Genomic DNA, 13,689 nt, shown 5'->3' with positions numbered 1-13,689 from the left:
TTCTTGTATAACTGATTCCTTTACCCAGAGTTAGTGCAACTATGACAGGGCACGCAGGGTAGAAGTAGGGCACTAACTCGATTGTGCAGAGATTTATACAGAAGAGTGGCTGTGGAGTCAAAGGTGCATGCTGTACCTGTTTGAGTTTCAGGTCACAATAGCCACAATTCAACCTCGACGTTCTTTCCATTTGTCAGGATCTTATTTCATGCCAGTGGATTAATGCTACAGTCAAGTTACATTATTTTACAAGAATTAGTTACTTATTAACTGCTTAATTAATTCAGTTAGCAACTCAAGCTTTCATTAACAATAGATTCAGTTTAGTATTACTATGCATTTATTAGATCCATATATCATACTGTGCTACTAAATTAAAACTTTCTTTAAAGTGGATTGGATACTTTGACACAAAGGATTGTTTTCAAATGTTGCAAACAATTTCCTAACAATTTTGCATTTTCATTTATTTCTAAGGGAATGAAAGTACCTAGCATCTACCTGCAAGTGCATGGAAGTAAGTACATTTTTTAAATTTGCCTTATGCAGTCAGTAAAGATATCATTACTTTGCATTTAATTTTGAACGTACTGTAATTCCAATTTATCCACTTGTGCACATGAGATTAAATTACTCTGTAAATGTCATAACATAATTCCCAGTCACTGTCATGTTTTATCTGACTGGCATTTCCTTTGACTATCCAACATTTTCTTTTAGTTCTTCTGCTGAGTGACTCCTTAGTAAACGTTTGATCACCTGCTAAAAGCTTACAGGTGCCTGCGTTTAATTTTCAAACATGGTGGTTTCTGGCAAATACAAAAACAAAACCAAAAAAAGCAACTACATTTCCTGGCATCTCCACACATTATGTGCTTTCGGGGACAGCTGCGATGATGCTGACTGGGGGATTTCTTTGGAAAACGTCTGGACTGAGTCTGCTCTAGGAACTGTGGCTCTCTTTGTGCCCTTTGACATTTTGACAAATCTGGATTTTATGGCTTTTTAGGTTGCGTGAGGGCATGCAGATGGGGATTTTTGTAAAGTAATGTTATCTGAGGGTTCACTGAGGACAGAGTTTTTTTGTTTGTTTTCCCCATACTGTACTGGGAGCATCTGTGGTCTACTGGGCATCATTAAAGATTCCTAACCTTTATAGGACCACTAAAGCTAAAGACAGTGCTTGCATGGTTAGTACAGCTCTGATTTCAATGCAATTAATCATCTGAAACAAACAAAACAGTTTTAGTAACACACTCCATTAAGGGAGGGTGTTACATCAGTCATTCCAGGAAAATGGATCACTGTCAGATCACAACCAAATCAAACACGTTTTCCATTGGACAATCTAGAAACATCACAAGATGGAATCATTACACACAACAGTAAAACTATTTAGCCCTTTCTTCATCAGATCAGCCTTACTATGTACTGTAGGAACCTTTAAACATAGATTTGATGCTTGCCCTTATGTAGTCACACTTATTTTCAAATGCTGTGCACCACTGCTTTTTCAAAATACCAGTTTTTAAATTTTTTCTGACTTAACATGCAAGTCTTATATTAATAATGAAATCTCTCGGTGTTATGTTATTACAGTATATCACTAGTCATGAGCTATTTTTAAGGCAGAATGTTTTGCTGATGAATAAACTCAAATGTAAAGAATGCAATATTGTGTTATTACTCACAATCCCACTGGTATCAGGGGGTTATTGTAGTGAAATACACAAAAATGTTTCAAATTCAATAATAGTTCCTTCCTTAATGTAACGTGGAATACTAATAGTTATTACATTGAAATGTAACTATATTTACTATGGGGCAAAACATGTGCTGGAATGAAGTACCTACCTATTTGTGTCATTTTTTTCAATGTAATTAGCTTTTGCTTTAAGTTGTACCAGGGGCCAGGGGTGTATGAATACTCCTACAGAGTTTGGAGCCAAGTACAAGAGACCTAGTAGAGGGTTTCCTTGGCCTCTCCTCCAGTCTATGCTGTGTTTTGTGTGTAAAAGGAGGTTTGAGCCCCAATCACAGGCACCCAGCTTCTTCCAGATGGTCTGAAAACTTTAATCACACACCTAAAGTCTACAGCTCTATTATCATTCGCTGTCACACAGAACCACAGCTGGAACCTTAGTAAACATGGGTTTTTCGCAGATGTTTTCATTTTCATACAATTGTATCTTTTGCCATTCTGTTAAAGATGGAGCTTAAGCACACAGGCCTCACATCACGGCATGTCACCCTAACAGCCCTATCTCCTTACAGAGCCTGAAGCCAACACCAGCCTGCAGTTCAACATCGAATGGAGTCGCGAGATCGAGCTCCAGAACAAGAGCAAGATCAAGTTCCCTTGCACTGGCCCGTACCTGGTGTACGTGGCTTTAAAACCACAGGTCGGCTCGGACACCAGCCTCATTCTGCGAGGGCGGGACAACCCACTGTACTTCCCTGTGACCGGCAAGAACAACCAGTCAATCCACTACTTCAAAAAGGGCGACACCATCACTGTGGACCTGACGACTACTGACACCAATCTTAGGCTGGATGAGCTCTCCCTGGGGTTCCAGTACTTGGTAGGGAATGTGAGGCAATGCATAGAGGATGAGGTGTAACTAGCTCAAAAGAACTCCTAAAACCAGAGTGCTGAATATTTATTAACATTCTTGTTATTTTTATTATTATTGTGATGTACAAAAGTAATATTTTGGAAAAAATGTTTTACTTTTTAAAACTGTAAATAGTAATTATTCTAAACATATTTATTTATTGTTATGTGCACTGAAATGTGGAGTGATCAAATTTTGTTTTTTGCACGAATCACAGAACGGAACTGTAAGCAAGCTGTCTGGGGAAAACAGACAAAAGCACAGACAAAGCACCACACACGGACAACCCAACCTTGCTGTGATTTGCAATTCAAGTCAATAATTTTTTGCTATTTGTTAAAATATAATTTTGCATCAGTCCGCCTTTCATTTTTATTTTGAATGCTGCAGAGTTAACTGAACTGCAACCTGCGACCTTGATTGAACGCACTTTAGTCTCAGTGAAACAGGGTCACTATGGGGGGTTTGTGTGGTTCTCTGCAACGCATGTCTGTATCCCAGCTAGCAGTGCTGGATTTGACAGTGTTTCGAATGTGGCACTGAATGCCAGTTCCCAATATGCCTTAATAGTGCTGTACTGGAGTGCAATCCATAGTGTGGTAAGATAGCATACATCACAACCTTCTTTTTACCTCCTCTCCATATCACTAATGGCACCTCAGCAGCAAGTCTTAAGTCAGTTCTGTTTTGAATACGGAAGTTACACTTTTCAATAATCTGCAAGGTTATGTTAAAAAAAAGGAATGTGATATCATTCGTCTTTCCATTTTTTTAATGCACAGTCAATATTGGGACAACATACAGAGTCTCAATATTCAATCTCAATATTATCAGTTCTTATGCAATCTGACAGTGATTAAGGGCGTTATTAGTGTGAGCATATAACTTCATGTTCAACAAGACACTTTGAGACAGAAGAGGATTTTAAAACTATCCTTCAATTGAAAGATTTTAATTTGCTAAACCAGCATTTAATCAGCAATACAGAACAGCTGTTCACTGCCAGCGATCAAGCCCAGAACAATGTTTTGGATTTTTCATGTCTGGTCTGTTTTTATATACTGAACTGGAAAATTGATCGGTCTGACATGTTCACTGCACACTGGAATTAACCACCCATTTTCATTTTGGGAAGGGTGTGATGCAGTTTTCATATGAACATATTTCAGTATTAGGGCAATATTAAGATCCCATACTTTCCCAAAGTGTCCCAGTCAACACGGAGTCATAAGGTTACCGTCAGGATGAGCAGCTGTCCTGTACTCTCACCCTCTTCAGTGAGATGTTCACAGCTGGTGTGCTACAACGCCCTGCTGTGCTATACTGTGCTGTGCTCTGCATACTGCAAACTGGACCAGAAGGGGCCTCTTCTCCACACGTTTCCACTCCAGCCTGTCTGTCATTGGCCTTCTTGTTGCAAGCTGCATTGGGGCACGATGGAGAGGAGCTGAGCAGCTCACGAAATGCTCCAAGGCTCTTTGCTTCTTAATATTGTAAACCTAGCAGGCCTAATATTTATGCTTACATATGTGAAGTGCTCTTCTAAAATTCTGACATTAAATTTCAGGATACACATTTAGCATTCTGACCATCTAGGTCCTGCAAAAATATAGACAGTATAAACCAATATCCTGCAGGCTTCCATTTCGGGCCCCGCTTCTAACACTTACAGCTTAGCGTGGAAGCCAACATTTGAAAAGCCTAGGGTTAGAGTGCCAATTGCACTCAAGAAATACAGGACAGTGCTGTTTCAGCAGCACAATAGAGCTCATACAGTACTCCTGCAGTGCTGCTGCTCTACCAAGAGGAGGCTCTTTCCTGTGCAGGAGGTGAGAGGGGAGGCAGTTTACAGTCTGGTGATGAATGCAAGTGTCACACCCCAGGGTAGTGTTTGTGCAGGCAGCAGTACAGGCTTCACCAACAATGTCCCTTGGAATCAGAAGACATTAGGTTTATTTTTTTAAAACTTTTTATTTAAAGACATTATGTTTACAAAGAATGGATCAGGAGCTTTGTGTAGCCCTTTCCTGCATTGAACCAAATATTAAACAGTTCTTCAGATCTTCATTGAAACAATCTCACAGTTCACATTGTACCTCTAGTCAACAAAAGTGAAGTTAAATATTTCTCATTGAAATTGTAGTCTATGTTTCAGTTCAAATTAAATGTGATTTCTTGTAATAGTTGTGCAGATTGTTTCACAATCATTTGGTGTGCCATTAGATGAAACATCTGGGAAGCACTGGGCTGGATAACAGGATCTTTAGTTGCAAACGCACTTTAGTTTCAGGGGAATGGCAAACATCTAAAAATCCAATAGCAGAAAGTTCAGATTTCTCTGTTAGCAAAATGGAAAGACTTACAGACTGGAGAAGATGGAGTGAAGAAGCAGGCCTCTCCTGTTTTATAAATTCAGACAATGTCTGTGCAATCTGTTCTAATCTGCAATGTAGGCAGGCAGAGAACTCAGACAATTCTGTGAAATGTTTACTGATGATGACTGTGTTACTTTTCTCTTCAAATACTCCATATGTATATGTGGAAATAAGTATGCTGTTAAAGCATTGTTCTATATTTTATATATTGTAAGAAAATTAATGTCATTAAAGTTAGGATGATTTAATAAAGCATTTTCATAAAACAATGCATACAATCAGAAATTTCATTGCCTTCTCACCACTTGTGAAACTCCTACACAATTACAAAGTTATTAATAATAGAAATGGCAATGCCACTGCTAATAGTCATTTCACAGAGTCATTCAAAGAGACTTAGATTTACTTCTGGTGAGTCAGATTTTGCTTAACATCTCCTTTGGAGGCCAAGGAGGTTAAGTAATCTGAGGGTAACAGTGAGTCACTGGAAGTGAAGTTCTTCCAACCTCCTGATAATAAGCCAATTTACCTAATCTACTAGACTACTTATTCCACATCAGTTATGTAACTCCTGGTGTGAGAAGAACTATTCCTGATTTTCAGTCCTGTCTCAAATTGCATATCTATATATCCACTTTGTCAGACGGTCAATTAACAAAAGTTCTGTTGATCTCCAAAACAGATCTGGAGTCAGTCTGCTCCTTTTAACAGGCTGATAATCTTGTAATCGAACAACCAAAACAAAAACATAACTCCCTATTTTGGCGTCCTAACTACACTGTTAATCAACTTTTTTACTAATTAGAAACTAATTCCAAATCTCAAACCATTCAAACAATAACAACTGTTTAACTACAGAATAACTCTTTCACTTGGCATGTCTTTTACTCAGTCACTCTCTCCCTCACCTTCCTCTCTCTCTACTGGTCTTCTAAAGAGACACTCCTAGTCTGTTCCCCCAGTTTATATCAGCTATGTTTTAATTTCCGTCACTGTTGTTAAAGATTAGTTCTCTGTCATTAGAACTCTTGAGCTGTATCTACTAGAGTACACATACTAGATGCTAAAATAGAAGTTTTTTTCAGCTGTGATTCCTATGTATGTCCTTGCTGCTATTACATTTATTGTCACAGGATCTCTTCCAGTGTATTTGCCATCACATCTCCTCTCCTGCCTACTGACTCTATAATGCACCACCATTTTAAGTCACTTTTTCATCTGATGGATTCTTTGCCATTTAAGTCATTGTTCACAGCCGAGCTGTTGCAAACCAGGGGTCAGATTTTGTCCACACACTTCCTGGTTTTGATAGTAAGCATGCTGGAAAGAAATAATGCAACTCTGCCTTGAGTGCAATATATTTATTTGCTTTTTTCAGACATAGCATTACATATATTTCCTAAGTGTTAGGAGTGAATTTGAATACATATATGCCTGGAAAAAACAGAAACAGTTTTGTGTGCTAAGCTCAGTGAATAATACAATATTCTGATTACTTCAATTTGAAATATTGAACAGCAAAAAATAGTGCGGACTTATATATCTCTGTCCTTTTTTGTATTAAAAAGGCAGTAAATACAGTAATTTATAAAACACAAGTACTATATACATTGAACAAGATTTAATCATTTTAATATTTCTGATCAAATACTGCATTAAGTCAGATTTTATCATTCCTAATAATAGATGTAAGCTTTCTGATTTTGTGTAGGGGTATTTCTTAACTTGTTCCCTTCTTTATTTTAAACCCAAAATAATTAAAAGTGCTTTTAGGAAGCACAACCACAGGTGTTTACCTTAGTATCAAAAGGAACACATTTGGCAACAGCATATATTAGAGCAGGGGTTAACTTCTAACACACAGACATGTTAGAAACACACCTTTCTAACGACATTGTTATTGTCTGGGACTTCATCTTTTTGCTTTAACCTCAACACTGACCTGTATTTTGATATCTCAACAAAGCTGTAGGCTGCTGGTCACTGAAGGCTCCTATTTAACTCCTGAATTACATTAAAACAGGTGTAAGGGTGTCAATATTAATGTCTAAAATGTTCCTTTAAAGTACATATTTTCCAAACATTATCTGGTCATTTTTTTCAGTTATTAAAGATGTTGAGAGGAGCCCTTTAGCTCACTGAGCGTTGTGCAGAGGTGAGAATTTGTAAATGATTAGAAGCTGGTTGTGCTATATGGCTGCTTTAAAACTGTCTTGTCCTCTTGGAGTCACAGTGAGGGGAGCAGGTTAGGTTGAGGGAGTGCAGGCAGCATGGGGGGCACATGGCATCTATTTGTGAAGATAGGGGATTCTGGAGTTTTGGAAATTTACGGCATCTGGCATAACTTCTGTGGTTTAAAGTCTCTGAATGTCCCATCAGCCAGCTCGCACGCAGGTGCACGCACGCACACAGACGTGCATTTGTCTTCCTGACGTTGTGGGGAGTTCCAATCTTCCCACTCTATCATTATTCATGATTCCAAATTGCACTCACGAGAAATGCCATACTGGAGGAAAATGGACCCAAACAAATCACTTTGGTATTATCAGGTTTCTAAGAAACATGGGCTACTATAATAAGCCATTTCCATTGTAGGAAGCAGCCTATCCCCGCATTATCTGTTTGCTAGGATTTATTCCCATTGTGGGGATGTTTTCTCAGATTTTAAAAATACATGCACTCATACCTTAAGGGACTTGGCTGTATCTGCAGCTTGATGCCTTATGACCTTGGCCTGAACGGATGGCATAGATAGATGAATTGATCGGAGTGCTGCAGGCAGTCCTGAATAATCTCTCCTGGGGTGGAGCCACACTGTCCCTAAAGTGGTAGTTTCACTATGCAGGGTAGGTAAGGGTATAATTAATTGTTCTTATTCTCATTGACAGAACAGTTCTAATAGGCTAACTGTGAAATGACTGATCTAAACTTCATATTCTTGCACAGAAAATCTTTTTATAAAACTATAGTTACTTGTTTTTTTATATATATTTGTTATTTCAGATGCTGATTTCAGATTATTATGCACTGTCCTTTAGGTTTTCAGAAAAGACACAAAGCGACAAACTTCCATCACTCTGGAAAAAGAATCTAGCCGCACATACTGTACACTTGTGTATCAGAAACTTCCTTCGGCTTTGCAATTCAAATCTATAGGACAGCGGCAACACAAACTTGTGTTTTGTTTAAAGTATTAAATTAAAATGAAAGATGGCTGTTTACTTACTTTTCCCACAAACAGTATATTTGACTTACAACTTCAGATTAAAAGAAAACTGACAGTCTTTCAGGATATTTAGAATCATGCTGTTTTCTTTCATTTTCAAACCAGAGGTGCGTGTAAACTACTGTACTTAAGTTTTCTATGTATTGGCTCTGTACAGACAGCAAGAAAACTATATTGGAAAATTTCTCCACCTCATGTAACGGCCAGGCAAGGCTGGACAAGTTATTGGCTGTAGTACGTCAGCACTTGTACGCATAAAAACAAGGTGAATTCCCCGCTAAAAAGGAGGCAATGAAAAACAATGAGCAGAAGGAACTACTTGTCTACCCAATTGAAATTGTGACAGAATCCTGGATCTACTGTTCCAGATTTTGCAATGACTATGTTCCAAGTCATGCAGAAAAGAAGAAAATTCATTTTGCTGGGAATTACCCCCTAGAGCAGAAATTTGCAAGAGAACAGTTTAAATGTTAGGGAAGTTGTGTTTACTTTTTTCCAAGAAGATGAGGATGACATCAGTGGATCGGATCCATGGAGCTCAAGCTGTCAACCCAGAGGTTATTCACAATGTTGGGCTGGAGGCCGCAGAAAGAGATTTCATACACATTTCAAAGAGTCTATCCAGACCCACTGAGAAATGTGCTGTGATCAGGACCTAAAATATTACTATTTAATTCTAATTAGATGTTAATATATTAAATTATGATGATCACCTGGGAACCAGATGAGAATTGGACTGCTGTACAATGCTGATGAATTCATGTGTGTTGATTTTGGTTGATGGTTCTCATGTGTGATCTATATAAGGAATCTTTTCCTCCACACAGGTTACGGTATTCAGTCGGTCCTAAAGATGAAGACTGCCCTTGCTTTTTATAGTTTGTTTAACAGAACCCAATTCTTTTAACCATTGATTGTGCCATTATGAAGTCCTCTGCAATTGGCTGTAGTATAAATCTTACCCTAATTGTCTCAGTGGTCAAGTTATCAGGAAATTGTTGTACAGTCTGAAGTGATTAGTAATGATTATCAGTCTTCATGGTGGCTTGGTTTAAATGACATGCTTGCTGTGGTTTGGAGGAAACCATCTGGGGTCTTCAAAGTTTTTGTACCTCTCAGCAGGTTTTTTACAAAATGCCTTTGAAAGAGTTGAAAGGAAGGAGACAATGAAAACACTTAAAATTCACTTAGAGCAAAACAAAAATAGTAAAGCTGTCAAACAAATTGTGGTCTATATTGCAATTTGAAAAAAATGTTCCTGCAGCTATGAAGACATGACACACACTTTTTGGTTTTTAAATTTGAAGTTTGAACTTCACCCCTGAGCTGCTCCACTACAACACTATTGAAACTCCCTGGCACATTGCCGCACTCCTGCTCTTCTTTAGGGGCCCGCTAACTTCCACACACAGCACACACAGCCAGAAACTCTCCCCAGTCCAGTTTTTGGTTCATTGTACATTAACTTGTCACTACCACTTCCCCACACAGCGGAATCTTTTACTTAATACTAAAAATACTTGGGGAATGTTTTCAGCAGGAAATTCACACAGGAAGAGAACACAGGCAGTACCTATAGGGAATTCAGAAATAGAATAAAATATCCATCCTTTTATCATTAATATGGATTTTAAGCTATTTTAGCAATCCAACATTTTTTAGTTATGACAAGCACTCCTGCTCTAAAATGTACAGGGGAAACAGAGATGACATGACTTCTTGCCTCCTTGACACAGTATGGTTACAGTGTGATTAAGCAGGCAAATGACTTAAAAGGGACAGAGAGAAGCTGAGCCTCCAATCTTCTGGACCAGCCCTGTGCTTTAAGCTGATGAATTTGTTTCTAAAATAGGGCATTCTTTCACATCCTCTTGGCTGCAGCCACCCTACTGGAAGGAAGGCTTGGTAACCATCTAGGAGTCACATGACCTCCCAAAGCCCAGCTCAGTTAGATCCCAGTAGTACCGTGAATGGGTCCTGAACTGTACAAGCACTTTACAGCCACTTTGTTGAACTGGGCTAAAACTGACTGGTATCAAAATGAGTGGTTATCAGAACTTTAACTTTCTATACAATAAAACATACAGGGATCCTTAATAGTGGTTTGCTGAAGCACAACAAACATCTGATTTTTGCAAGGGATTTCAAGTATTCTGTCACAAAATCAGATTGATCAGACAACAACATACATATGCTCCTAAGCCACACAGCTTTCCTAATATTAGGAGGACACAGTGCACTGCCATTGCATTCAGAATACTTACTGGACTCATCTATATCAGTGGTATTTTAAAAAGAGTTTTTCTATTTAAGAATGTAAAGATATTAGCCTATTAAGTTAAGATAAAGAAACAACACTGTTCTCTTCCTTGTCTCTCTGTACACAGTATTTCCAAATGACCTGAATCTCAAAATAAGGGTGGTTAGGAATTTGTCAGGCAGTAAACATTAGCCAGATTCAAACCAGCAATCATCAGGCTATAAGGCTCTCACAGGTGTGCTAGACAGTGCCTTCACCAGCTGAGCCACTCTGAAGCACCATCAACATGAAATTGATTTTTCCTGGTGATCATAAGGATGTGCAAACAGCTCTGGAGCAATTTTGAGTGAAGGGCATTTTGTAACATAGTGATTATTTAACTTAGCTGTCTTTCCTTTGAACAGGAACATTCATTCCACAATAAACACAGTATGCACATACAGTAAAGCAAGAATTTTTTAAACCTTTTAATTTCCTGCTTATTAAGAATCTCCAAAACGAATGCACTAATGTGAAATATATTATTCATAAACTACATGTATTGTAGGCTTTGTTGCAAAAATGCATCTCAAAGGTCATTAGCAAAAATAAGTTGACGTAGAATAAAACACCCTGTTTTCCACTAAAATACCCATATAAACCACAGAACGTATGTTATGTGCACTGTTGGTATATGTCATAGAATCTTTTCCATTTTCCCCATACATTATTAGGAGTTTCACATTTTCTGTTCAGATTTATACCCGAGTGTCATGAGATCTTTTTCCATTTGGTTTCCCCTTTTTTCTGTACAGTATGGTGAGTGAGTCACTCATTAGAGGCAGCTCTTCTAAGAAAACCGACTCTCTGCATGCCACAGCAGGCTCCCAGCACTTTCTACGTTTGTGTTTTTGAAGAAGAGCATCAAGGGACGTTGCTGTGCTTTGCCCTCTTTCCACTAGGTCAATGGCAGAGTTTAAGAGCGAGAGGAGGTAGTGAAGCAATGTTCAGGAAATCACACAGGCTTTTCTAATTTCCTGATCTCTCAATAAGCCCACTCACTTCCTGTTTGTCAGTGTGAAATGCTTCAATTAGTTTTGCTGCAAATTCATCATTGCCACTTAGAAATTGTAGACATACAGTAGATGTGCAAATACATCTCAGCACCTCTTGTTTGCCACTGAACAAGTTTAGCTCAAAACAAGCAGGAAAAGAAAAATGTGTATTTTATTTTAAATTTAGAATCATTGACTGATGTATACCTTTCCGACTTGGAATTGCCAATTCACAATCAATTTGGCTCACCACTACGGACTTCTTATCAACACGGTGAGAACATTCAGGTGGGTAGCTGCGTCAGCATGCGTAGTCTGCAAAGGAACAAGTAATAGGTTTATTCCATGCTGAAAAGGGAAGAGAGAAAACACAACGTTTCGGCTGTGGAACCTTCTTCAGGTGTCAAGACAAGGCTCCACAGCCGAAACGATGCATTTTCTCTCTTCTCTTTCCAGCACGGTGAGAACATGACTACTATTAATAATAAGAACTGTACACACTTTTCCTGGACATTCACCATTTCACACGCTGTATAAAAGATTCCCTGCAGAAAGGTTGGCATCAATGGTGATGCGTTATCATAGACTTGGAAGTGGCTGTTGAGACAGCAGCTGGAAACCTAGTAATGTTTAGCAGCCCCTCACACTCTAAATATTTAGTTAGCACAAGTATTTATTGCACTAAACCACTGAAAAGTGTGTAATAATCACTGTATTGTGCAAGGTCAACACTCCAGGATCAAGGTATGGATGAATAATAACAAACCAATCTGCCACTGCATTGGTAAGGGGGTAGAAAGAGTAGCAGGCAAATGCATGCTGTTGAAGCTGTCCAGCACTGTCTGCATCAGCTGGACCATGGGTCCTGCCTATACTGTACCTGTCAACTCAGAAGCCGGCCTGTCCACTGTTGGAATGCTGTTCTGTATTGGGAAAGCTTGACTGACCCTTGAAATTCATGCTCATGCAGGCAAGCAATTACGTGCAAATAATCACACAGCAGCACATCAACATGCTTTACCAATTCTGCTGTTCAAAATTTATACTCCATGTCTTTCTCTGCCAAACACTATTTGTACTCAGTCAATATCCGTGTGAGACGGCACTCCGTAACATAATGAAATATCCTTCCCACTATATGAAGTCTTTTTCTGGAGCACAACGATCCCCCCTCGTTGTTTTGCCTCCACACTCTCACTCTACAGTCAAACCTGTGCGCAGAAATGTGTTTCATCTGAGAAAAATGGCATTCTGACATTGTTTTCTAAACCCAGTATAATAGAGGGCTGCCCACAGCAGTCAAGTGTGGTGTTGATGTAAGGTGAGACACACACCAGCACAGAGAGATAGCTCAAGTAGCCAAGCCTGATAAAGTTGGCCATTTTAATTAACACTGGTTTCAGACGGGTTCTGATGGCTTGTTGAGATGCAGTAGGTGCTGAAGGACATACAGCAGATCAAGTGAACGATTAGACAGCGTTGCAATCCTTACTATGAAACAATAAGCAAAGATGGCATCCACCTACACCAAGCTCACTCCTGCTTCTGTATTTCATAAAGGTGTCTGGCAATCAAACTTCAAATGAAGTCCTGTGTACACTTTAGACTCCAGAGTCATGAGCATGTTGCATGATGTGTGCTTGCCCCTGACTGCACATACAGATCAATTATTACAAGATGTATGCCTCTCTTACGAGTCCAAATTCCAGATATGCAAGCAGCACATACTGTATGTGATACTGATTAGCAATGGATAAAGACATAAATACTGTAAGTTATGAAAGTGGCTATTAAAGCATCTCAGGATCTAGAGACCATGATGTCTCGGGGTTCAGTATTGGCAGCTCTTATCTTCAAAGTAAGAAGTAAGAACTGAGGCTTTCGCTGAGCTGTAGGGGATCTGAGACACACTGATCAAATGGAATCGTAAGGTTTACCTTAGTTAATTAAGTTCTTAGTAAATCATTAACAGTCACCAACAGTCCAGAAAAAAGGATAAAAGATAGGGAGAAAGAAGGGCGACAGAAAAGAGAAGACAGGAGAGAGGACAGACGGAAAGATACAAGGAGAGAGAAGAGAAAAATAATGCTAGGCGCTTGTTTCAAACAGCTTTAAGAACAGATTTGAGTCAAGTATTGGAACCTTGTTAAGAGAGCATGCTATTCTGATGTTTAAGGAA

General features: G+C 38.9%; 1 protein-coding gene across 1 annotated transcript; it reads left to right on the top strand.

The window, feature by feature from the left end:
• Window positions 1-480: 480 nt before the first annotated feature.
• Window positions 481-5,261, top strand: LOC148823910 (uncharacterized). Its single transcript, XM_088927098.1, has 2 exons — window positions 481-517; window positions 2,275-5,261. The coding sequence occupies exons 1-2, from the start codon at window positions 481-483 to the stop codon at window positions 2,619-2,621; spliced, it is 384 nt and encodes a 127-aa protein (XP_088783224.1). The 3' UTR covers window positions 2,622-5,261.
• The last annotated feature ends 8,428 nt before the right edge of the window (window positions 5,262-13,689 follow it).

Source organism: Atractosteus spatula, chromosome 11, assembly GCF_055471065.1.
Source record: "Atractosteus spatula isolate fAtrSpa1 chromosome 11, fAtrSpa1.hap1, whole genome shotgun sequence".
Lineage (NCBI taxonomy): Eukaryota > Metazoa > Chordata > Actinopteri > Semionotiformes > Lepisosteidae > Atractosteus > Atractosteus spatula.
Note: the sequence above shows the minus strand (reverse complement) of the source record. Positions and strands in the feature narration are given on the sequence as shown.

Bases quoted from the DNA above. Each gene is read 5' to 3' on its own strand.
- LOC148823910 (XM_088927098.1), top strand. From the start codon at position 481: ATGAAAGTACCTAGCATCTACCTGCAAGTGCATGGAA. The intron at 518-2,274 runs GTAAGTACATTT...ATCTCCTTACAG, and splicing joins CTACCTGCAAGTGCATGGAA to AGCCTGAAGCCAACACCAGC.